The sequence below is a fragment of the Periplaneta americana genome, chromosome 12 (genome assembly GCF_040183065.1).
Source record: "Periplaneta americana isolate PAMFEO1 chromosome 12, P.americana_PAMFEO1_priV1, whole genome shotgun sequence".
In the NCBI taxonomy this organism is placed as follows: Eukaryota; Metazoa; Arthropoda; class Insecta; order Blattodea; family Blattidae; genus Periplaneta; species Periplaneta americana.
The window spans coordinates 123,374,832-123,401,664 of record NC_091128.1 but is presented as its reverse complement, the minus strand read 5'-3'; the positions used below and the strand labels follow the sequence as shown (position 1 = coordinate 123,401,664).

Here is a 26,833-nt window from a genome sequence, read left to right as displayed (position 1 = left end):
TTTATTATGATAATAAATTATATGCTTTAGTGTTGTCCTTTAAATGTGCAGAAATTTGACCCGAACTAATGTAATTTTCCGTATTGCAAACGAATTTTTCAATGTTATATTTGTTCGAATCAAATTTCTGTATATTTAAAAGAAAAAAAAACAAAATTATTTCAATAATTTATTATCATAATAGACTGTTCTATTAAGTTGACTGAGCATACTGGGAATTCAGTCAACGGCTTTTCCAAAAAGAAAAAAAATGTAATAATAAAATAAAATAAAAGGAGCAGGAGAAGAGGAAAAGAATAAAATTGAGAAAATCTAATTAAAATTTTAACAATCGTAACGTAGAGTAAATGTACAGTACACTATTAAGCCTAAACAAATATTATACTCCTAAGAATAGAGACAATATTAATATTTTGCTAAGTTACATTAAGCATCGCTTAAAATTCTGAAAATAGTTAAATACGATTACACGATCGATGGTGTATATTCTTGGTGATAAAATATGTCGTCAGGATGTCACTAATCAGACTTAAAAGCATTACTGACAGCTGCAATAACTTTCTGAAAGAAAGAAATTTCTTCCCTTTAGTGAAAGCACTTCTCTAGCCTCCCAGAGTGATCGAGTACTATTTTATTGGCAGGTTTCTTTCTTTATAGATTTGTAATAGGTCACATGAATTTTGCCGAGATATTTCATTTTGACGTAAGATACAATTTTATATGTCAAGAGTCCTGTCACATTTATGTAGCCTCCTATAGTTTTCATGTCAGGTTCAATATATATCCTGGCACATTGGGTTCAACGAGGTAAAGAAATACTGTCGATACTCAGTGGATTAGCGTAATAAATTTATATATCGAGGGCATCATGCCAGAAGGACGTATTAACTAAACTGAAAGTTTACAGTACAGGCATATAGATAAATAGAAATTATTTTTCCTGTCTTTCTGTACATAACAAGATACTTTCTTTGCTTCCTTCTCATGTCCATTGTAATTCTCAAAAATTTGTTTTAAAACATAAAAGAGATCCATAAAAAATACAGTAGCCTATTTCAATAGCGCAAAATTTGTTGATACGCTCTTCTGACATGATGCCCTTGATATGAAATTATAAGATGTTACTCTTACATTTCCAGTATTTGGATTTATTTTGTTTTCAAATTTTTATGAAATATTATTTAACGTTAATTCACTTACTTGTCTCTTTGAATCATACCTCACTCATAAATATGATGAACCCCACGGAACGCGAAAATCTAAAACAAAAATAAAACTTCATAAATACTCGTATAATGGTAACAAAGTGAATGTTACTTATGTCCCGCCCACTATAGGAGACATAGGCCAGTTTTACACTAATCCTAAACATTTAGTTTAACTTGTTGCTTGTGTAGGCAGTCTTTTACATTAGATTTGCGAAAATTGATTTATAGCGGATAAAAGTGTGAAATATTCGGGTGAAACGAGCGTTGAGCGACTTCCACCGATTTTGGAATAGATACCGACGCACTTGAACTGCCAACATAGAAAACAAAAAATCACACTCAACCGCTTTCACCTTCATCTTGACGGGATAATAAAAGCCTAAACTAACCTAACCTAACCTAACCTAACCTAACCTAACCTAACCTAACCTAACCTAACCTAACCTAAGCTAAGCTAAGCTAACCTAACCTAAGTGCGTCGGTGTCTATTCCAAAATCGGCGGAAGTCGCTCACCGCTTGTTTAACCAATATTCGTTCAGTGGGCGGTGGATACTGTACACCTATATATACAGGACTCCTACAAAAAACTTTCTGATTTAGAACGCATGTGATTTACGTTATATCAATCTGAGGTGCATGAAAATAGTACCAATGGAAAGAGAAACTCAAAACGTTTAGTTACTTACCTTAAAGATGTTCAATCTGTCTCCACTTGGTAAGCCTGTAGTCAAGTTACACGTAGGTACGCGGATTTTCCGACCTCCAGATTCTGAGGTTATGTCTGTTCACCTTACCAGAAAGATGAAAAGTGGCCTCGTCAGAAAACACTATGGAACGAAATTCATCAATTGAAGTGTGCATAATTATGCAGAAATTTCTTCGTAGCACTTTGTCCTCTGGTTTAAGACTTGCAGTAACTGTAGTCGGTACGGATGAAGTCGCAACCGCTTACGAAAAATCTTGCCTTAAAATCAATGTACCGCTTACAGATTTTAGCCCCACTGGGTGGATCTGCACCAAACTTTGTTCGGTAATGCCGTTGCACTCACATGAAAATAGCAGACATTTCGCTTCAACAATGAACAAATTTGTTTATATGCGCTATTATGAGGCAGTGTTACCAACTAGGAAAACAATGTTGCCACAACCATACTTTTTTAGTTTCTCTTTCCATTGGTGCTATTTTCATGTACTTCAGATTTTTAGAACGTAAATTACGTATGTTCGAAACCGGAAAGATCTTTTGTAGGAGCCCTGTACATATAATACACAAATTAATAACCAAAGAAAAACTTTCAAGTAAGACTAATGTCTGAAAATAAAGTTATAACCGAAATAATTTTCAAAATCCTACACCAAAATAAAATATAAATCGTGCGTATTTACATAAATATCCATATTCCAAATATGTATTTTTAAATAGTGACCGCTGTTTGATGGTTCCCCTTGTTCAACTTCTGAAAGCATTTATTGGAAAAGAATTGAAGACTTCGAGGTAAATAATGATAAGCCACATTTAAAAATTGCATACATTTTAATTTTTACTGCAAACACAAGAGGATTGCCATATTTTTCAAGCAGCATAATCTAATCATTTTTAACATATTTACAAAATTATTCAACCCAATCAAAGATAATGTGGCTTATAGGCTGTTAACAACCAGAAAACTGTCAATCTCAATTTTGAGGGTTATCACTATTTATCCCCGAGGTCTTCAATTATTAATCACTTTGATTTTGATCAAGTTTAATTAAATATTTTTTTTACTTTGTTATTTAACGACACTGTATCAACTACGAGGTTATTTAGCGTCGATGGAATTGGTGATTGCGGGATGATATTTGGCGATATGAGGCCGCGAATTCGCCATAGATTACCTGACATTTGCTTAGGATTGGGGAAAACCTCGGAAAAAAAATCAGGTAATCTGTCCAAACGGGAATCGAACCCTCGCCAGAGCGCAGCTCCGAATCGGCAGGCAAACACCTTAGCCAACTGTGCTAAAAGTCAAGTGTTAAAAGTTAATTCTGGACGCTATTTTCTTCCATTATTAAAATATATTTTTGTCTATAATTGATTTGTGAGAAATTTCAATTACAAAACACAAAATACTTAAAATATAAAGCAAAATGCATTACAGAAGTCTAGATAAAACAAACAAACAATAAATTATCATGGTTACAATAAAGTGCACACAAGAAGATGAAAAATCCCATGATCTGGAGTCCCAAGCCCTTCCTATAACAGCATCGTAAATCCGTATTACCGCAAAGACTTCAGCCTATGTTATTTTAAACTACTACAGACATTAGATAAAATGAGGGGAAAATGGAGAGTGTCAGTGGAATGATAGAGAGAAAAGGGAGTACCCTGAGAAAACAATCTGCAACGTCTGCTTTGTTCACCATAAATTCCATCATTACCTGCCCTGGATCGAACCCGGATCGCCTGACGGAAGACAGCGCTCTACCACTTAAGTCACAAATACGGCCATTTGGTGGTAGTAGTAGTAGTATTACTAGTAGTGGTGGTGGTAGTAGTAGTAGTATTACTAGTAGTAGAGGTGGTAGTAGTAGTAGTAGTAGTAGTAGTAGTTGTAGTGGTAGTAGTAGTAGTAGTAATAGTAGTGGTGGTGATATTAGTAGTAGTAATGGTAATAGTAGTACCAGTAGTGTTAGTAGTAGTGGTGCTAGTAGGAGTAGTGTTAATAGTAGTGGTAGTAGTAGTGGTAGTAGTGATAGTAGTAGTGTTAGAAGTAGTGTTAGTAGTACTGGTAGTAGTAGTATTAGTAGTAGTGGTGGTAGTAGTAGTAGTGGTAATAGTGTTAGTAATAATGGTGGTAGTAGTAGAAGTGTTAGTAGTAGTAATAGGCTAGTAGTAGTAGTGTTAGTAGTAGTAGTGGTGATAGTAATAGTGTAAGTAGTAGTGGTAGGAGTAGTGTTAGTAGTAGTGGTGGTAGTAACTTAGTAGTGTTAGTAGTAGTAGTAGTGTTAGTAGTATGAGTAGTAGTGGTGGTGGTAGTAGTATTGTTAGTAGTAGTGGTAGCAGTAATGTTAGTAGTAGTCGTAGTAGTAATAGTAGCAGTAGTGTTAGGAGTAGTATTTTTAGTAGGTTATTTTACGACGATTTATCAACATCTTAGGTTATTTAGCGTCTGAATGAGATGAACGTGATAACGCCGGTGAAATGAGTCCGGGGTCCAACACCGAAAGTTACCCAGCATTTGCTCATGTTGGGTTGAGGGAAAACCCCGGAAAAAACCTCAACCAGGTAACTTGTCCCGACCGGGAATCGAACCCGGGCCACCTGGTTTCGCGAACAGACGCGCTGACCGTTACTCCACAGGTGTGGACTAGTAGTAGTATCAGTAGCAATAGTAATGTTAATAGGTCTATTAAACGTAAGACAAATCTCAGGTAAATCTGATTGGTTTTGAGAGAAAAAAGGTAAGAACATCTCTAAGAACTCATGGAAATTCACTCTGTTTAGTGTGTATCTATTTCTAGAAGAAGAGATACCTTAGAAATCATACTGAAGTTTTCCTTTTTTTCTTAATATTCAACTTTTTTTGTTTTAAACAAATCGGTACGTGTAAAGTCAGGGCTAAAATAAAATTCAAGATGGTCGGAGGCATTTATGAGTTGTAAAGCTTTATAACCAAGAGGAGGGCACATTAATCTAGAGACTTCTTTCTTACATGTAACATGGCATGTGGGTAGTTTTCCCTCTCCTCTCCTCTCCGCGTCTCCTTCCTTCTTTTGCATATGACGGATGGCGGATATGAAGAGGCGACAGGTGGCTCTAAGAAGAAGCCACGCTATGTCGTGACATGGCTCAAACCATATTCACATATCTCTTTTTTACCTCCACGTTTAAGTTATCAAAACCCCTAGCATTATTCTATCCTAAATACTGACGTATAGAACATACATCCTGATACCTCCAAACCTTTACCGCACTTGCACATAAATCAACTTCCCACGGGTCAACCGTGCCGGTGTCACAAGAAGACTTGGGTGAAATAATAGCCCTGAACGGAGAACTAGCAACAATGTTACTTCTCCCTGTCTTTACGGTTCTCTTTTCATCACTTTATCTACGCATATCTTTCTCTGGCAATTAGGATGTCGTTGACGTGTTCCGGAATTAGGGTTTTCAATGTGCCGCTATAAATATCTTGATATCATCTCAACAATGCAACACGTGTTTTTTCAAAGGACAAAGCAAAGTTTTATGTTTTCTATTAGTGTTTTTTATTGTTATTTAAAGAGACGAACTATTCACAATGTCAACTATGTCAAAATATGGACTGCGTATAGTATTTCTTCATTGAGTTACTTGCAAATTGCAGTCATGGTCAGTGAAATTGAAGTGTCGAGTCCAGAGGTTTACATATCCACAGCGTAATGTTTTCTCTTCAAAGGTTCTGATGATTGTCCTTCACAGTTCTTCCACTAATAGGATGTTCTGTGATCAAACATCATGTCCCAGACTTTTAGGACGCAAATGTAATCCATTACTATAATACAGGGACATCATTTTATTTTTACTAACATTTTTAATATTAACCTGGCTATACTTCTGGGGATCAACACCGTTTGCTACCCCTTCCACGACTGGAGTTCGATGATACTGGCGTAATATACAAACAAATCACTTTGCTAGGTATAGGAGGGAAGAAAAATAGTTAATCCATTTACGTGAACTAGGAAACATCGCGATTTTGAGTTTGATCATTTTCATTAGGTTTCGTTTAATCAAAATACAATATAGAATTAACAATAAGTGATTTTATTCACGAACTGAGCTGTCCATGTGGACGTATTCATTATGCAGTGTATATTATACTGTCTACAGCACATTAGCGTACAATATAGAGAATGAAGTTAAATTGAAAAATAATAATAATATGGATATTTAAACACATTTTTGAAAATGGTGGCCGTTCATTTCGATACAGGCTTCAGTTCTAATGTGCATATTATCGCACTATAGACTATTGTACCTAATCCCAATTACCAGTTTCGTCCTTCGTAACTAGTAACTCATGTTGAAATAATAAAGAGTACCTTACGTACTGTAAATTCAATCTTCACTTCTGCCCGATCCGAAAAGATAAAATTACTGAGACATACTATCTACTGTCGACCTGGTTGGCGAGTTTGTATAGCGCTGGCCTTCTATGCCTAAGGTTGCGGGTTCGATCCCGGGCCAGGTCGATGGCATTTAAGCGTGCTTAAATGCGACAGGCTCATGTCAGTAGATTTACTGGCATGTAAAAGAACTCCTGGGGGACAAAATTCCGGCACATCCGGCGACGCTGATATAACCTCTGCAGTTGCGAGCGTCGTTAAATAAACATAACATTTTTCTATCTACTGTCCGTCCAAGTGGTTATGTCATAGGGTCGTAGAAAGGGAGGAAATCACGTGACAGTTAATTACTTAACGAGGCCCTTTTATTTAAGTAGTTTTAAACAATTGTATAATATTACGTAGACATCCAATTCCTAACAGAAATTAATGTTCTCAGAAAAGAGCTAAGACAGCCCAGCCACTAGCTGGCGAATAAAAGCTGGTGGGGGTAACCGGGATACGACGTAGGCAAATGGACGACAGTACCTGTGCGAAAATGATTCAATATTGAAAGCTCTTTCGTCACTGGAAAACGCAAACATATTTTTGGAACGTACTGTTTACTATGACCGTAAGGCTACTATGACTGTATATGCGGTCTTGGATCTGTATGCAGGACGGTTGAACTTCATTAGTGGAAGGGGTGGGAGTGAAGTACATTCAAAAACTCAGGTACAATAAAAATTGAAGTAAAAATAAAATGATGTCTCTGTACCTGATTACTAGTGATAGGCTGAATGGAATAATCTGTTCCCGAATAATATTATGAATCGAAACGTTTGTTGGAATAAAAGTTCTCGAATACTTTTTATCATTCGAATAAGAATTTGATTACTCACCTCGGTTATCCTCGAGTAGTTCTCGCTTCTCGGTTCTCTTATCCAACATCCAGCATAACAGCGATAACGATAGCAGTCGCAGCAGTCTATTGTGCAAGCACATTTTTTTATTATTCTAATAACATGATGTAGTTATCAGGAACTTTAAGATATAGATATTGTATTCTTGCGTTCAATTAAACGAGAGGAAGAGAGAGAGAAACGATCTGTAGCAAGTCTTTATTGCACGCAACAACCACATGTTCGTGGGCGAGGTTAGCCGAATGTATACGATTGATGAGCAATCGGTGTTCTCGAGAACTTCGTTCTCTATACTGTTTCTTTCTGTTCTCATTCTTCTCTTCTCGCAGCATCTACCGTCTGAGCAAAGTATTCGAATACTTGTTCACTATTCGAGATATATCTCGAGATCTTAGCCTATAACAACCGAATAATTCGTATTTTTTTATTTCGAATACTTTTATAACTACTGACTACCTTATTTAAAGTTCAGAAAAAGCTGCAAGACATAACGGGCTCTGTGTAACATAAAGTGAAGTTATTTTCACAGAAAAATATTCAAATATTTCGAGCAATTCTATAAAGCAAATGTTCACCAATTTGTACCTCCCAGGAGTCTAGTACCTTAATCGCCCCATCTTCTCATCTGTGTTAGGGTCGTCCTTTTGGCATTTTACTTCAACTGTTGAGGTAAGTATTATTTTGGTGTGTGATTGGTCATTGGATCTTATAATATTTCATTTCATCTATTGTATTCCATAGATCTTATATTAGCAATTAAGCTTTAAGATATGGAACATGTCAAAATTTTACAAGATTACAATTTACAATTTTTTGGCGAGATGTAGTGAGATGAGGTGAGGCGGAGGGTTCCCCATAGATTACCTGACATTTGCCTCAAGTCCGCGTATGGAGTCAAAGTCGTCTTACGTCATAGTACTGAGTAAGTGAGTATAGTATGTTCCAGAAATATGTTCACGTTTTCCAGTGATGAAAGAGCTTTCAGTATTGAATCATATTTTCGCAGAGGTACTGTCGTCCGTTTGTCTATGTCACATCCCGGTTTCCCCCCACCCGCTTCTGCTCGATCTCTGTAAAGGCTAGTGGCTGGGCTGTCTTAGCTCTTTTCTGAAAACATTAATTTCTGTTAGGAATTGGACGTCTACGTAATATTATACAATTGTTTAAAGGGCCTCGTTAAGTAATTAACTGTCACGTGATTTCTCTCCTTTCTACGACCCTGCGACAAAACCACTTGGACAGACAGTAGATAGCATGTCTGAGTAAGTTTATCTTTTCGGATCGGGCAGAAGTGAAGATTGAATTTACAGTACGTAAGGTACTCTTTTATAGAATAGGTATGGAATTATTTTAACATGAGTTACTAGTATGAAGAACGAAACTGGTAATTGGAATTAGGTACATTAGCCTATAGTGCGATAATATGCACAAAAGGACTGAAGCTTGTATCAAAATGAACGGCCACCATTTTCAAAAATGTGTTTAAATATCCATATTATGAATATTTTTCAATTTAACTTTATTCTCTATATTGTACGCTAATGTGCTGTAGACAGTATCATATACACTGCATAATAAATACGTCCGAATGGATAGCTCAGTTCTTGAGTAAAAACACTTATTGTTAATACTGTACTGTATTTTGATTAAACAAAAACCTAATGAAAATTATCAAACTCAAAATCGCGATATTTCCTAGTTTATGTAAATGAATGAACTACTTTTCTTCCCTCCTATACCTAGTAAATTGATTCGTTTGTATATTAAGCCAGTATCATCGAACTCCAGTCGTGGAAGGGGGTAGCAAACGGTGTTTCCGGTTCTCAACCATTAATCCAAAGGTATAGCCAGGTTAATATTAGAAATGTTAGTAAAAATAAAATGATGGCACTGTATTTGAAGCTGTCCACTTGCTCTACTGCCTCATTTAGAATTCGCAAGTTTACCTTCTTTATTTTTCTTCCTATGACCATGCTCTTCGTCTTATTTATATTTTTGGAATGGAACCATTAATATATTTCAACTAGACTGTGACTATAAAATAATACTTTATACTCGACCATGCCGAAATGTAGTAGCACCCCTTTAATGGACCTCATTAAAGTACACCTATTCATTAAAGTTCAGGTGTTCCACCAATCAGAAAATAGCATTGTAGCAATATGAAAGCGTAAGTATCGATTATTCTCGGATATGCAATCGAAAGACAAGTAGCGAAACGTCACGGAATCTGGAAATCCAATACTGTCGCAGAAGATTATGTTGAAGAATCGATCCAAAATAAAATTGAAATCTCAAATACAATATTAAACTCAGTCGCAAAAAACAACACAAATTAACATCAATTCACCGTCATCTTCCAGCCTTTCCAGCATATTCCCGCAAATTCATTTCACCAATTGCACAATAAATCACCTACATTTGAAATGAAGTCAGTTCTGTTACTATAATAATTAGCGTTAATTGTAAATATAAATTCAATTTGTCATCTCGTTTTTCAATGTCTAATTTAATTTCAATGTTATATCAAGATTAATGTTTATTTTACTCTCTAGATTATATCAAGGTCAATGTGAACATTTGTTTCTCGGAAAAAATCAATACTTTCGCGTCTCCGCACATCTCACAATTTACGAGGTATTGCACAAGGTCAGTTCCGCTCCTCAGTCAGATAAGAATAAAATGAATACTTCTGAATAATTTCAAGTTAGAAATATGGTCGAGCCTATAATGTACTATTGTAGTACTAGCCTATTAAGATTTTTTGACATGTTCCAAATTCTAGCTGTGAAATGATGTACGAATACTATGGAATGTAAATAAATACAATACAATTACTTTATTTACACTACACACTGGCCTCTGTAAGTCATCCGTCGTAGTTGCCAATATTATCTGGGCATCTGCGTGTACGTAGTCCGTCATTCTATCAACACCGACTCTGCTTCTAAACGAATGGGGTTAAATAAAAACGACAGAATTAAATTTCTTTAGGATCTCTTTTTTACAACTTTACTGTAATGTAGCTGTAGAAATTAACAAGGTCGAACCAATTTGTGAGTGCCTGACCACAGGTTGTGTATCCTAAGTTTCTTGATCATTTGTTACAGTATTTAACGAAAGATCAAAGACACGAAGGCGATCCTAAAAGCAGTCACCATTGCATCTGCTACACGATGGGTCCTCGATAACACACGTACAAGACGATGTGTAGAATTAATTACGTTGGGCAGACGGATGGCCCGGCCGAGCGGCCCACAAAAACGTTTGTGACTAATTACAAGCAGACGATGTGGCGCTGCTGATGTATGTGCTTCGATACGGTCCGCGTCAACCACCTCTCCACACAATCGACGGCACTCCACGAATTATAAAAATTTAACCACACGGGAAAGAAATTATTTTTTGTGCATCCTATTTCAAGATTCTACGAAACGTTTTGTCTGCTTAATAATGGTAAGAAATGAAGCTCAGTAGAGCTTGGCTTTGCAAGTTACAGATTCGTTTTACCCTCTCATTACACTTAGTATAGACAAAGCATTGTGATGCTGAAAAGACCTATTTGGAGAATTCTGAGACAAAATGCTTTCGGCATCTCTGGTACCAAAAATGTGGGTTTTGGCAAGCTGTATGGCTGTCTGTCTTATTCTCTGTCCTCTTATTCTCCTATTTCAAATTCTGTGCACCGCTACCCAATCTCGTTTTCAAAATTTATCCGCATAAGTGCCAGGTTTCATTATAACAATTTAAGGCCCATTCACAATGAAAATTAAACATAACCGTAACATAAACACAGAAGTTTGCGCCCAGTCTACCAAATGGGATCATTCACAATGATTCACATACGCATTGACATAAACATTACCGTAAGACGTTAACATGAAAGTTTGCAAACTCCAAACTTTCATGCTTATGCTTATGTGATTTGGAAACAGAATACAATCGTGGAGCGCTGAAGTATAGGACAGAATATGAGGAAATGGCGTCGTTGTTATGTTTCCATGGTTACCAAGTATGTTTGCTGTTATGTTTATGTTCCCATCGTGAATGATGGTGGACTTCTTGATTTTACCGTAACGTTTATATTCTTTAAGTTAACGCTTACGTTATGTTTTATTTTCATTGTGAATGAGCCTTTACTCATTATACCTTACCAGAAGAAATATTTATATTCTTCATCCTATACAGTTTCAGTTGCTAGAAATTGGAACTCGCTTCCGAGTATGTAAGGGGTTTTTGAACAATAACTTCATATATGTATTTATTTATTTATTTATTTTGTCCCGCGCCGTGGCGTCGCAGTCTAAGGCATCCCGCCTAGGACTCGCGTTACGGAATGCGCGCTGGTTCGAGTCCTCATGGGGGAAGAAATTTTCTCATGAAATTTCGGCCAGTGTATGGGACCGGTGCCCACTCAGCATCGTGATGCACTTGGGGAGCTACGATAGGTAGCGAAATCTGGTTGCGAATACCAGCTATAACGGCTGGGGGGGGGGATCATCGTGCAAACCACACGATACCTCCATTCTGGTTGGATGATCGTCCACCTCTGCTTCGGCATGTCGGCGTGAGGCCAGCAGCCGACTGGTCGGTCTATGCTTCACGGGCTGTAGCGCCACGATTTATTTATTTATTTATTTACCTATTTATTTATTTATTTATTTACTTACTTACATACTTACTTACTTTACTTATTTATTTATTATTTTATTTATTTATTTATTTATTTATTTATTTATTTATTTATTTATTTATTTATTTAACCTGGTAGAGATAAGGTCATCAGGCCTCCTCTTCCCCTCTACCAGGGGGCTGTTGTAAATTGCACTGGGAAATAGTAAACTGCACTGCAAAGAAACCGGACGGTTAATCAGTTACTGCACTGGATGACAGTGGAGCAGAAGATACAAACTGCACTGAAGCTATGAGCTATGAGCTGATATTTGTTGCATAGACTATACTAACACTTCGGTTTATTATGCTTGCCGGTTATGAAACACTTGTTCAACACTAATAGGCCTACTGTACTTTATGCGTGTCGATTATTATCAAACACTTGTTCAACACTAATACTGCATGTACTTTGGCAAATCATTTGGAATGTATGAGCATGTGACAGGATAAGAAATCAAGCTGTGTTGGAAAGAATGGGTGAAGAAAGAATTATGCTGAAACTGATCAGGAATAGAAAAAGGAATTGGTTGGGTCACTGGCTGAGAAGAAACTGCCTATTGAAGGATACACTGAAAGGAATGGCGAATGGGAGAAGAGTTCGGGGCAGAAGTAGATATCAGATGATAGACGACATTAAGATACATGGATCATATGAGGAGACAAAGAGGAAGGCAGAAAATAGGAAAGATTGAAGAATGCTGGATTTGCAGTGAAAGACCTGTCCTTAGGCAGAACACTATGTATGTATGTATGTATATATGTATGTATGTACTGTATGTATGTATATATGTAGGCCTATGTATGTAATAATAATAATAATAATAATAATAATAATAATAATAATGTATGTATGTATATATGTATGTATGTATGTATGTATGTATGTATGTATGTATGTATGTATGTATGTATGTATGTATGTATGTATGTATGTATTATGAGTGGAGAAATGACTGAATGAAGAATATCGTAAAGTAACTTTTCTAAACATAAGGGGACACTCAACTATATTTTGGAACTTTTTTCCTATTTGACCAATCTTTTTCAAATTTGGAGAAAAAGTTTAATATACACATGGAAAGTAACATGCAAAATCTCAGCTCATTAGATCCAATACTTTTAAAAATAAAAAAATATTTCAATTTCTAATCAATCATTAATTGAAATATCACTTTCAATTATCATTTTTTATTTTTCGGCTTTGTGCATTTGACTGTGACTTCTCAATGAATAGGGGAAGAATTCTGCATATTGATTTAGTTCTGTCACGTAAATTAGTGTAGAAATTCAATTTTTCATTTCTATGACACTTTTTCTGCAATTTTTAAGTTGAGTGTCCCCTTAAGAAAAACGGAAAAACTCTGTAAAAACATTCATTTTGCCATAGGTTAAGTATCACTCAAGTCAATGTCGGGAACCTAACCGAATTTCGTAAAACCATTAGGCCAAGCTCTAACACTGAATCACCGAGGGAAGTCAGAAAGATTTTAGTCGACCATATCTGGAGCTGTTACCAACCGACCAACCAGCCAAGCATATTATATTAACAGCATGAATATGCAGATATATGCTATATCAACGTATCCTTTAAGCTATCTGAACGGTTGGTGCATATTTAATTCAGCGGAGAAGGGTCGAGTGTGACATCTATATTGCATCGAATTAAACGTTATAAAAAGGACGAAACCGGTTGTCTTAGTCGAGAAAATCTGCGTTGCATCAATATGAGGCCTTCTGGATTTAACGGACGAACATACATTTCTAACAAGCGACTCACTCAACAGAATTCTTACTGGTGAAACAAAGAATTGTTTAAATATAATTTTTAAATAATAAATAATTGTATCAGTGATAATGTAATAATATATATGTTTAATATACTAATAGTTTTCTTTCCTACTATGATAATGATAACCAATAGCATGTATTCAGTAAAAGACTAACACACACATTATATATATATATATATATATATATATATATATATATATAATACTTACTTACTGGCTTTTAAGGAATCCGGAGGTTCATTGCCGCCCTCACATATATATAAAACTAGTGGCTTGTGCAGCAAACTCTGCAAACTAAGTTGGTTAGACGTTCAAATAAAAATTTTCTGATTTATTTTCAATGAAAAATACCAGACATTTTGAAAATTATTTGCTTGCATAACAATGAAACATACTCCCTCTGAATGCTTTTTATGCCAAATACTTTTTCTTGAACCTATCCATCTTCAGTTTTTGAGTTTCAACGCGAAAACGCAAGTAAAAATGTCAGGACGATCAGTGGGTTTTTCATGTGGGAGTAAAGCAATAGCTATTTTAGGTCATTGTGGATTGTAGGTGGAAATTAAAGAAAGTCAGGTTTGCTATGCTTTGAACAATAGACATAGCATCTTGGTATAGCTGCTGCATGTAGAGCTTGAAATGTAGAGGATAAAATCATTTTATCCTGCTGAAATCGAGATACTACAACATTTTCTAGGCCTTTTATTTTATCAGTAAGTAATACCGTCTTTCCTTAGGAACTGTAATTTTTGCGCTCTCTCGAGCCATTACAAATTCTACACTACACCGCCATTAAATATATGAAAAAGAACCAACCCACTTGATTAATAACTACAAAATATTTGATTTTTAGTAGTGATATTATTATCTTACGCAAGGTTTGTAGTTTATATATTATCATGGCACTAACTATAATAATAATTAATTTCTAATGGTAATAATGTCATCAAACCACCTCAAGTTTTGTAGATTTTAATATCCAATACACAACTGTAATCAGAAAATTACACACCGCAGAATCAGACGTGTAAATTATTTTTAGTAAATCTTGAAGCTTTTAATAACCACTTGAATTTGAACTCTAAATATGTCAGCAATCCTACAGCCTTCGTGTAATAGCCTATTGTTTATTGTAGTGTGTGTTTTATATATATATATATATATGTATATATATATTACATAAAATATGAATAATCACATTCTATGACAGAGTGTAGCCCTATACACTGTTTAACCCGTCTTAGCCCAAACTCATTACATATGTACAAATTATTTATAAATGACTAAATAATGTTAATTATAACCTATAGAAGTCTCCTTTATTGAGAATTCATGGAAAATCATATTTACAAACGAACTGTAGGGGTATCACCTGTAGGTGACATTGGACAATAAAACTTATTGTCACATTTAATGACTGCAATATCATATTTTATTGAGTGGAGAATATTTAAAGTAGCATATATGCAATAATACTACTGGATGAGACTGAATCGATGGCTGGATGTCTGTATGGATCTTTCCCATAGAGACCACAACATTCTTGCACGATATTTCGCCAGAATTCACAATATGTCAAGTCCTTTTGTATTGCATCTCTTCTTGATACTAACCACGCATTATGACTGGCTGCATCGAGATCAAATGCAAAATTGGGTGCCACCATTTCGTTCCATGAAAGCTCACTTTCAAAGAATGAATTTTTTCGTCAAATCTATCTGCTCCTCCCATGTATTTGATGTACTATTCAATAACCGAAGGGCAATCCACTTGAATTTTGCTTCGTTTCCCTGCAATAACACTGATTCGATCTGCTTTCAAGATTGGAGTTACATTGTGTCAGTTTGAAGCAAGAGTGACATTTTATTATCATGCTATCGAACAACAGCATCATCCTGTATCACAGCGAAAGATAATGCACCACGATTGCAATTTTTCATGTGTTTAGCATCATTTTTCAACCACGCACTTCCCCATGGGGTTTTCTCTAATGGTTCCTCTTCCTCCATTTGTGTTCAGTAAGAACTGACAACAATTTGAGACTTGTGGAGAAATTGCAAAAACTAAGGTGAAAAAGCTGCCAGTAATCTGCTTTCAAATTCCAACACAACAGCAGCTACTAACCCATATTCTGCTTGGCCTGTTTAGCTCCTTGGTATGGTTCAAACGCAGCGAGATAGCCAAGACGTGTAGCTGCTGACCATAGTTTATATCCAAAACGCAATTGCTTTCCATGAATATGCTGATTGGCACTATGTCTCCCATAATAAGGAACCATTTTTTCATGAATAGATTTGTGACTCGACCATACCTTTTCAAACTGTTGGCCAAAATTATCATTTAGAATCCCGAAGTATCTTCGGACTTTACCAAATGCATCATTAGGAGGAAGATTGAAATTGTCCGAAAGATGTGAATATTTATGGATTTCTGTAAATCTACTTCTACTCATGGCATTGGATACAAGTTCATTGTGTACATCTGATTTTGTTTCGCAAACCATTGTTATGCTTTGGGGGAGACATGTAGCCCGTCAGTAAGAGAATGGCAATGTAAACTTTTTTATATCATTTTTGTCCAATTCAATAGAATGATTCCTTTCGAGGGCATACAATTTCTGACATTTTACACATGGCAGCGAGTATTTCTTCACTGAACAGGAGCTCGAAACATTAGACACGAGTAAGTTTTGGTTCATTATAATCTGAAAATGTTTCATCTACGTCGCCTCTTCCAGATTTACAAGTAAAGATTTCTTCTTTGTCAGACCACTCTTTATTACGAAAAGAAATATTACAAGTAAATTATTTTGTTTTTTTTTTCTCTGCTGAAGTCTGACTAATAATAGAAATAGATTGTCTTTCATCGCGAGAAATGTTAGAATAACACTGTGTTCTTTCGTAGACCATAATTATTTCTTCCATGTATATTCATATCTGAATTTGGTAGTTTGTTTTTGTCTGTTGGAACTTGAGTGTTTATTTCCTCAATATAAGAATTGGACATTGTTATCTCATCAATTGTTGAAGGTCTCGGATTATTTCCTTCATCATTATCTATTAGTACGTCATTGGCAGAAGTAACGTTGACTTCAAATGTAGGTCTGAGTACTCTTCCTAGAAGATAGCTGATGTCACTGGTTGTTTCGTCACCACTTTCCTCATCGATAACTGGTCCATCAGCCGGTAGAAATATGGTAATATCACTTACAGACGATGCTCCAACTGTATCTTCGTCCATCATCTCCAGTATTTCATACACAGTCAGACTATAGAAGAAAAATAAGTAACATAACTATACTAATATAATGAGTTCGGACGTTTAATGTATCTGACCAATGTCACCTGGAGGTGACATGTCACTTTGTAGTCCCTGTATACACTATATGCAACATTTTTACTAGTTTATGAAAATTGCATATAACATATCAGTAGTTTAGTAACGTATATATGGAAACAAAAATAAAACTACTTCACACTTAGTTCTATTTTCACAAACCATTATGTGAAGTGCGCACAAAGTTGAGATTCTTCTGCATCCACGCTGATGTTTTCTTCTCTACTGTTGCAGATTTACGAGCTAGTCGCCAAAAGTGGTTGAAATTCAATTACCAGATGTCTATTAATGCATTGTCGATGGCGATTTATGTTTAAATATATTTATTGGTTATTTTGGACAGCTTGCTAGGGAGCGTCACCTGTAGGTGACATTGGGACATCAAGAGTTAAAGTAATTTATTTTCTTTGTTTTTGGCGTGGGAACTTTCGAGATACAAGGAGAGAAAATTTGTAACAATTTAACATTAAAGGTTTTTTCTTGTAAATTCTGACATTATCTGTAATACCACTGAAACAGAAGACATGATAAACTTCGTGCCTCGTGGTTTTCCACACGATCCGTCTCGCTAAATTCTCTATTTAATATGCTTCGAAGAATTCCACTGCGTGCAGCTTCATTAAATTGTTCACCTGTTTAAGGGGGGACATAAACCTTTCACTACTTTTACATCCTGAAAAATTGATGAAATTAGGTATCTTTTTCTCAGCAATGAATATATTTGTGACCTTGAAATTTTATATGTTGAATATACACTACTTTTGCAATAGTACAGTATTTTCAGATTTAGTAACGGGTTATTAGAAATACAAACTGGCGCTCCTGAGTTTTGTTTATTCAAACGGTTTCCGTGATAACTCAAACAGTTTTCAAGATATTGCGGTGAAAATTTGAGTGAAATTATATTTTGTACTTATGAACAAACCTACCTACAATTATTGATTTAACGGTTATAGTTTATTTAATTTTTTTACTTAATAAATTAAAAAAAAAACAAATAAAAATAAAAATAAAATTTTTGAAGATATTTCAAATATTCTACGCCATGTTATTCATGTGACATTCAGGAATAAATACAAAAAAAATCACTAAGAAATACTGATATTTGTGGAAATTATAAGCGAAACTACATTTCAATGCAAAAATGCAGCTGCCGTTTTCAATTGCTAATTACCCGTAACGTTAATAGTTATGCTAAATGTGAAAATGTAACACAATTTCAGAAATGACGTATACTGAGAATGTGAAATTTCAAGGTTACATATTTATTCATTCCTGAGAAAAAAATATTGAACTTCACCAATTTTTTAACACTTAAAAAGTATTTAAAGATGTATATCTCCCCTTAACGTTCTAGCTAATTTATGTTTTTTTTCGGCTCTTTCTCTTGCAAAATTTACTTAAGTCCATTAAATGAACATTGTGAACGAAGTGAGACTAGTTGTCTTTAGGCTAGGCGCTCACATAATTGTTGAAATGAGTCCCATGAATTCTTGTGCAAGGAAGTGCATTCATTTAGAATTTAGGTTATTCTCCCTCTTTCCTGATTGATTGATTGATTGAGTTTTTGCACACGGTCCATCTCGCTCTATTATTTAGTTATTGGAAAGAATGTGCTCATTTTTCCTGTGGTATTATTTATTTAATCATTGAATCAGTCCTCCTCTAACCTACATAGACGCTTCATGCAACATGCAACTGTATAAACTTGGGGTTCATGTAAAATTATTTAATAAGAAGCTAATGCCAGATTTCACGAAAACAGGTAAAATCACAACGTTATGTATTGAAAAAAATGTTAATTAGGCCTACTATTTATTTATTTATTTACTTATTCTTTTACTCACTCATTCATTCACTCACTCAGTTATTTATTTATTTTTTACTGATTTATTGTGTATTTATTTTTGTAATAATTAATTTATTAATTAATCTGTTTGTCTCTCTGTCTGTCTGGCCATCCGTCCGCGCGACCGTCAGTCCGTTTGTTTATTTATTTATTTATTTATTTATTTATTTATTTATATACTTATATCCTTACGTATTTATTTATTTATTTATTCATTCATTCATTCACTCACTCACTTACTCATTAATTAATTAATTTATTTATTTACTTGTTTACTTATCTACTTATCTATTTATTTATTGCTCTAATATTAAAATGCATTTCGCCTGACAACAAGGAAACTCATTGTTTTGACGAGCAGTTTACGATTTTGAGGCCTAATCTACCCATTTAAACAAGTGAAATGATTAGTACGAATTCCGAAAAGCGAATAACACTTTAAAATATATGCTATTTATTTGTTATTTACTATTGTATTGTTTTTTAATATTAATACACTCGCTAGTAACTTTAGTTTCATGAATGTTGCCAGCTTCTTCAAAGGCAAATGATGATGTTAACATAACATTAGGAAGTAACTGAAGTTATACAGTATTTATTTGGCCCATAATGAAATTCGAAAGAAAGTTGGCAAAAGAAAATTTTATTAAACCTGACAACTAGAAAATCACTATAATCGACTAGCATAATATGTAATAATAGGAAGAAAGTGGTTAGTTTTTACCCTAATGCCCGTTCCCACATACGAGAATTTCTTTAAAAGTTCATTTATTCAAATACATTTTTTTGTGGACAGCAATGAACAACGGTTCGATATTCTCCCGTATGTAACTTAAATTTCATTACGCACGAGAAAAAATCGAATCGTGTGTACACTGGCGTTCAAAGATATCTCACCTATGATTTTATGATCGTGTAAGCAAAGATATAACAAATTGACAATCTTTGAAATAGTTCGGCTAATTCTCAATAGGTGTCACCATTATTGAGGCGGTTAAAAATGTGTCGCAAAATGATTATGTAGATTAAGCATAAATTATTCTCATAATTGACAATATCAGTGGTTTTCCACTACACCCAGCGTTGTTTTACAATCACCAGAGGGAGATGAAATATTGAATTCTATAATGCGGGCATATTTATGTACTATTGGTAACACTGACTAGTATCTTCGCCATCTATGAGGAGAAGTAATACTAAAGAATCCACGCTTACACCAACAAATTATCGGTCACTATCGATTAGTAGAGTCAGATATATTTTAACGCCAATGTACACTGCTGTCCGCAAGAAATTCATTCGAATTGATTGGAATCGATTTCTTGCGGACAACAGTGTACACACAGTTCGATTTTTCCCGTATATAACTTAAATTTCATTATGTACAGGAAAAAAAAATCTAACCGTGTGTACACTGCTGTCCGCACGAAATGGATTCGAATAAATTTCTATTTCGAAAAATTCCCGTACCGTGTAAACGGGCCCTTAGGGTAGATAAAGAAACAAGACCCGGACTGTATTTGGAAAAAAACCGGTCCTCAGCACAAGAGGGAATCGAACCAATGCCCCAATCGCAGCCTCGGACCGTTAGTTTGTAAATTATCTTACGACCCACTTACCGTTACTTTGACATCAGCAATTATTGTGTTATTATCTCTGCATAGACTACGTGTATCACATAGGCTTTATAGCCCTAATTGTCACCATGTACAACATAAAGCACGAGGTCGGCTTACACAAGCACCTTACAATTCCCTGTAAGTAACTTTAATGTAATTTTAATTAAGATATATGAAATATGACCACGTTCATTTCCATATCTGCCATTACATCTAGATTGATAATTATACCAAAATATTAATAAAATTAACTCATTTCATCTTATCGCAATTGTAAGCATGTTGCGGCAAAGATGAAAAAGCTAACGAACGCTAGAGCACGGCATACGTAACTTACATAAACTCGCGTGGGATCGAAACTCACACGGCCTGCGATCACTATCGTTCAATGATTCTCTCCACTCAAGACCGGCCTAACTCACACTAACGTCCGTGGAAACAGTTCGAGGTAGCTCAGGTGAAAATATTGTACGCACACTTGTTCAACTGAATTATCGTAGACGATTAACGCACATGGGAAGAGAAGTAACAAGAGCTGCTATTTGTACATCAATATCATAATCGTTATTACCTTAATTACCATCATCTTCATTTTCGGTCTTTCTCTTTAAAAATTATCTAACGTTCCTTCATAAGAAACAGCGAAAATTGGAGTGAGCCAATGGGCAACAGGCTTGGAGCTTAAATAGACACTTCCTCTCGACCTCTATTTCCCTTGCAACGCCCGTAGCCACCGTAACCTAACCTAACCTAACCTAACCTAATCTAACCAACCTGACCTAATCTAATCTAATCTAACCTAACCTACCCTTGCAAGGATAAGTTTTCACGTACCTTTCAAATGTTTCACATTCATACATACATTCATTTATCCATCATCAACATTATCATAATCATAAACATCACCTCCAATTCCAACTACAACATTAATTTACATACTTACAAATGCATTTTAGAGTACCCAGATGTTCATTACTGCCCGCCATCGGTTCCTATTCTGAGCAAGATTAATCCAGTCTCTACCCTCAAGTCCCTTTTAATATTATCCTCCCATCTACATCTCGGCCTCCCCAAAGGTCTTTTTCCTTCCGACCTCCCAATTAACACTGTGTACGCATTTCTAGATTCGCCCATACATGCCCTGTCCATCTCAAACGTCTCGATTTAATGTTTTCCTAATTATATTAGGTGAAGTACAATGCATGCAGTTCTGCGTTGTGTGATTTTCTGCATTTTCCTGTAACTTCATCCCTCTTAGCTCCAAATGTTTTTCTAAGCACTTTATTCTCAACACCCTTAACCTCTGTTCCTCTCACAAAGTTAGAGTCCAAGTTTCACAACCATACAGAACAACCGGTAATATAGCTTTCAGCTTTCTTGAGAGTAGACTAGATAACAAAAGCTTCTCAACCGAATAATAACATGCATTTTCCATATTTATTCTGCGTTTAATTTCCTTTCGAGTGTAATTTATATTTGTTACTTCAAAAATTTTTCCACCTCTTCAGAGGATAAATTTCCGATTTTTATATTTCCATTTCGTCCTACGTTCTGGTCACAAGACATAATCATACATAATTTATCTTTCAAGGATTTATACTACCAAACCTATCTCCTTACTTTTTCCAAGTAAACTTCCCGTGTTTCCCCTAATCGTTTGTGGATTTTCTCCTAACATATTCATGTCATCCGCATAGACAAGCGGCTGATGTAACCCGTTCATTTCCAAGCCCTCTCTGTTATCCTGGACTTCCCTAATGGCATACTCTAGAGCAAAGTTAAAAAAGTAAAGGCAATAATGCATCTCCTTGCTTTAGCCCGCAGTGAATTGGAAAAGCATCAAACAGAAACTGGCCTATACGGAGTCTGCTGTATATTTCACTGAGCCACATTTTAATTAATTGAACTAGTTTCTTGAGAATACCAAATTCAATAAGAATATTATATAAAACTTCTCTATTAACAGAGTCATAAGCCTTTATGAAATCATTGAATAATTGATGTAGGCCTACTGGGGTATATCCTTATAGAGCCTACTTAAATATGCCGCGGCACACTGGTTGAAAATGACTGGTTTAGTCAACTGCCCGAAGACAGGTCTGAACATCACAAATGATACAAATAAGGCACCAATTATGAGGAAAGTAGGCCAGAATATAATGGGGTAGGGTGTCCAGTTTCTTCCCCCTCCATTGCATTCACCACCGACTAGCTGCATATTACACTAATCAGACTTCAAATGTATATTGTTCTTCCTCTGACACATATCGTCAAATGCGATGTAGGCCTACTGCCTGATAATATAAGTACATATCAGTCAGAATCTCAGTTAGAGGTACGTTCTCATTTAATCCTAGCTAATTCAATTAGCATTCAATTGTCGACATCATCATAATTATTAACATCACCATCATCAACTTCATAGTATCATCACCATTATCTTCAATTCATTTATAATTTCTTCATCACTATTAATCATTTCTTAAATTTATCATCATTTCCCTCATAAAATTCATCTTATCGCCATCATCATCATCATCATCATCATCATCATCATTATCTCTATTTAGGGAGTGAAGCTCATGGTCCGTTCTACTCTGCTTTCTAGAGTTATGAACCGATGCTTAACAATTCATGTATCAGGATACCTTAATCATGTGAATAATGGCTGAAGACTACCACTGAAGACAGCAAAGTGTCATAGAACAAACAAACATACGATGAAAGAGTAATGGAACGGAGAAAAATTCTCTCCGGTGCCGGGATTTGAACCCGGGTTTTCAGCTCTACGTGCTGATGCTTTATCCACTAAGCCACACCGGATACCCATCCCGGCGTCGGACAGAATCGTCTCAGTTTAAGTTCCAACTCTTGGGTTCCCTCTAGTGGCCGCCCTCTGCACTACGTCATAGATGTCTATGAACGTAGGACTGAAGTCCACACATGTGCTGAGGTGCACTCGTTATGAGTGACTAGTTGGCCGGGATCCGACGGAATAAGCGCCGTCTTAAATCACGAAGTGATTTACGCATATAATATATATTATTTTAATGTACCGAAGTACATATGATATTTCCATGCAGATATTCTGCGTCATCATACGATGAAAGAGTAATGGAACGGAGAAAAATTCTCTCCGGTGCCAGGATTTGAACCCGGGTTTTTAGCTCTACGTGCTGATGCTTTATCCACTAAGCCACATCGGATACCCACCCCGGCGTCGGACAGAATCGTCTCAGTTTAAGTTCCAACTCTTGGGTTCCCTCTAGTGGCCTCCCTCTGCACTACGTCATAGATGTCTATGAACGTAGGACTAAAGTCCACACATGTGCTGAGGTGCACTCGTTATGAGTGACTAGTTGGCCGGGATCCGACGGAATAAGCGCCGTTTTAAATCACGAAGTGATTTACGCATATCATATATATTATTTTAATGTACCGAAGTACATATGATATTTCCATGCAGATATTCTGCGTCATCATACGATGAAAGAGTAATGGAACGGAGAAGAATTCTCTCCGGCACCAGGATTTGAACCCGGGTTTTCAGCTCTACGTGCTGATGCTTTATCCACTAAGCCACACCGCATACCCATCTCGGTGTCGGACAGAATCGGCCAACTAGTCACTCATAACGGGTGCACCTCAGCACATGTGTGGACTTTAGTCCTACGTTCATAGACATCTATGACGTAGTGCAGAGGCCGGCCACTAGAGGGAACCCAAGAGTTGGAACTTAAACTGAGACGATTCTGTCCGACACCGAGATGGGTATCCGTTGTGGCTTAGTGGATAAAGCATCAGCACGTTGATCTGAAAACCCGGGTTCAAATCCCGGTGCCGGAGAGAATTACTCTTTCATCGTATAATGACGCAGAATATCTGCATGGAAATATCATATGTACTTCGGTACATTAAAATAATATAAACAAACATAGTACAAGTAACCCTTGGTGTTTGTGTTACGGAAAGAAAACGTAAGATCTCAGTCAAGGATAGAACACAGTTCCTCTAGAGTGAGAGCCACAAACGCCATCACTTAGCTAAAATGGATGAAAAAATGACAACATTAACAATAACAACCATAAATTGTTACGTCAAATATGTTAGTTGCTTCAGAATAATAATTACTGCTTAAACCGTCGGTAATTAAATCCCAGGTGTAGTCACGATAATGGGGAATTATGAAGACTAGAAAAAATTGTGTTAAAGTAATGTTTCCGAAAGAGTACGTGCGTTGGTTTTCATGTTCTGTGCGTGTTAAATTCGAGGGCTTGATATCATGTCTGCGGGAACTTTATTAACACCCCAGATTAGAGCAAGAGCGAGACACGTCGATGAGCAAACATCGCAGTAGGGTATTCATTTACTTAGTAGACGATCAACACCAGGACGTATTTCTCGTGTAAGATCGGAAGCAAGAGCGTGGTCAGTTACGGACACTTGGAATCATGGTGAGTTAGAGGTACAAAATATAACGGAGAGCGTCAATGACGGAAAGAAAGAAAGAAAGAAAGAAAGAAAGAAAGAAAGAAAGAAAGAAAGAAAAGAAAGAAAGAGGAAAGAAAGAAAGAAAAACAAAAAAGAAAGAATGAAGGAAAGGAAGAATAAGAAAGAAAGAAAAAAGGAAAAAGAAAGAAAGGAAGAAAGAAGTGGATAACTGAATGAATGAATGAATGAATGAATGAATGAATGAATGAATGAATGAATGAATGAATTGGCCATTCCCATGTTATAAAATGGCTACATATACTCGTAAAAGAGAACCAATAGTAAATATCGCCACCAATTTATTACGAATGCATAATTCACTGCATTATACAATAAATATTTAATGAGTAGACTATTTGGAACCTTACATATTTCTCCTCCGAGTTATCTTCCATCGCGCTTTCAATAGGCCTATCTTACAACTCTTAGAAACTAACATCAAGCACTTCTTTCTATTCCTCATCACAGAACGTCCTTATATTCATCCTCCTACATTGTAGAAATATCCCGCCTCTGGAATTGGTTACTGTCTTAATGATGTCAAAGATTGCAGGACATTATCACAATTCAAAATTAAATTGGAAAATTTTATCTTATTCCATGGTATTGCTAGATGTATCGATTTCTATTCTTTACTCTAGATTAAAGTTGCAAGTTTCTTGTTTATGTTCGTTAGTTAATTAGCATACAATTAATTATGATACTTAATCACTCATTTAACGTTTGCGTGACTGTAATGTGTGTATATTTCTGCGTGGTTTTACTTTGTTTATAGGCCTAGTGTGATTTTTTTAAATTTTTATTACTGAATTTATATTTCTGGTGGTGAGAAAGATGGCCTTCAGTACGCTAAATTGTTTAAAATATATATAATTATTATGTAGAGCCTACATCGGCTGAAATTATGGAAAGACTTTACATTAGAGCTATTTTATAACCCTAACATTTCTTAATTTTCATTAATAATACATGTTATAATCATATTATGGAACTAATAAAACGGGTGATTTATGATATTAGTTGTCATAAAATTAGCCTATATTATATATCGTCGCCTGAATGCAAGAACTAGGTACCGTAACTTGATTTTTCATACTTTGTGTCATCGCCTATTTACTTATTTATTGCACTAAGAAATATGTCTCGTTTTCTTTTACCTATTTGTTATATTGAAAATACATGTCGCTGGTATCGTTCGATCAATTACCTAGATCCTGGATTACATTTTGTGCGATTTTTGCTATGCTATAAAAGAGGTAACTAAAAACGCAAATTTCGAGCTACATAGTTCTTGCATTCAGGCGACGATATATTCTGACGTTAGTTGCTTAGCAACATCGAGATATGTGACACTATTCTGACGACACTTGCTTAGCAACGGATCATTCAGACGAAATACAGAAATTTCATTGTGAATACTTGTACAGAGGTATGGTATACTTTACTTACAAATGACTTTTAAGAAACTCGGAGTTTCATTACCGCCCTCACATAAGCCCACCATCACGCATAGTCCCTGTCCTGAGCAAGATTAATTCAGTCCCTACCATCATATCCCACCACCCTCAAATCCATTTTAATATTATCCTCCAATCTACATCTCGGCCTCCCCAAAGGTCTTTTTCCCTCAGGTCTTCCAACTAACACTCTATATGCATTTCTGGATTCATCCATACGTGTTACACGCCCTGATCATCTCAAACGTCTGGATTTAATGTTCCTAATTATGTCAGGTGAAGCATACAATGCGTGTAGTTCTGCGTTGTGTAACTTTCTTCACTGCTCTAAATTCTTCAGTCTTAGCTCCAAATATTTTCCTAAGAACCTTAATCTCGAACACCCTTAACCACAGTGATATGGTATATAGAC

General features: G+C 35.8%; 1 protein-coding gene across 6 annotated transcripts in view; it reads right to left on the bottom strand.

Moving 5' to 3' along the window:
- The window catches only part of LOC138710867 (uncharacterized), a 2,470,114-nt gene that overhangs the window by 753,722 nt on the left and 1,689,559 nt on the right, over positions 1–26,833 (bottom strand). For 2 of the 6 annotated variants that reach the window (XM_069842041.1, XM_069842042.1), the window contains exon 5: positions 1,220–1,259. The exons of the other annotated variants lie outside the window; for them this stretch is intronic. In XM_069842041.1, coding sequence (XP_069698142.1) covers positions 1,220–1,259 — 40 coding nt within the window. The remainder of the gene's footprint in view (positions 1–1,219; positions 1,260–26,833) is intronic. 6 annotated transcript variants of the gene reach the window in all.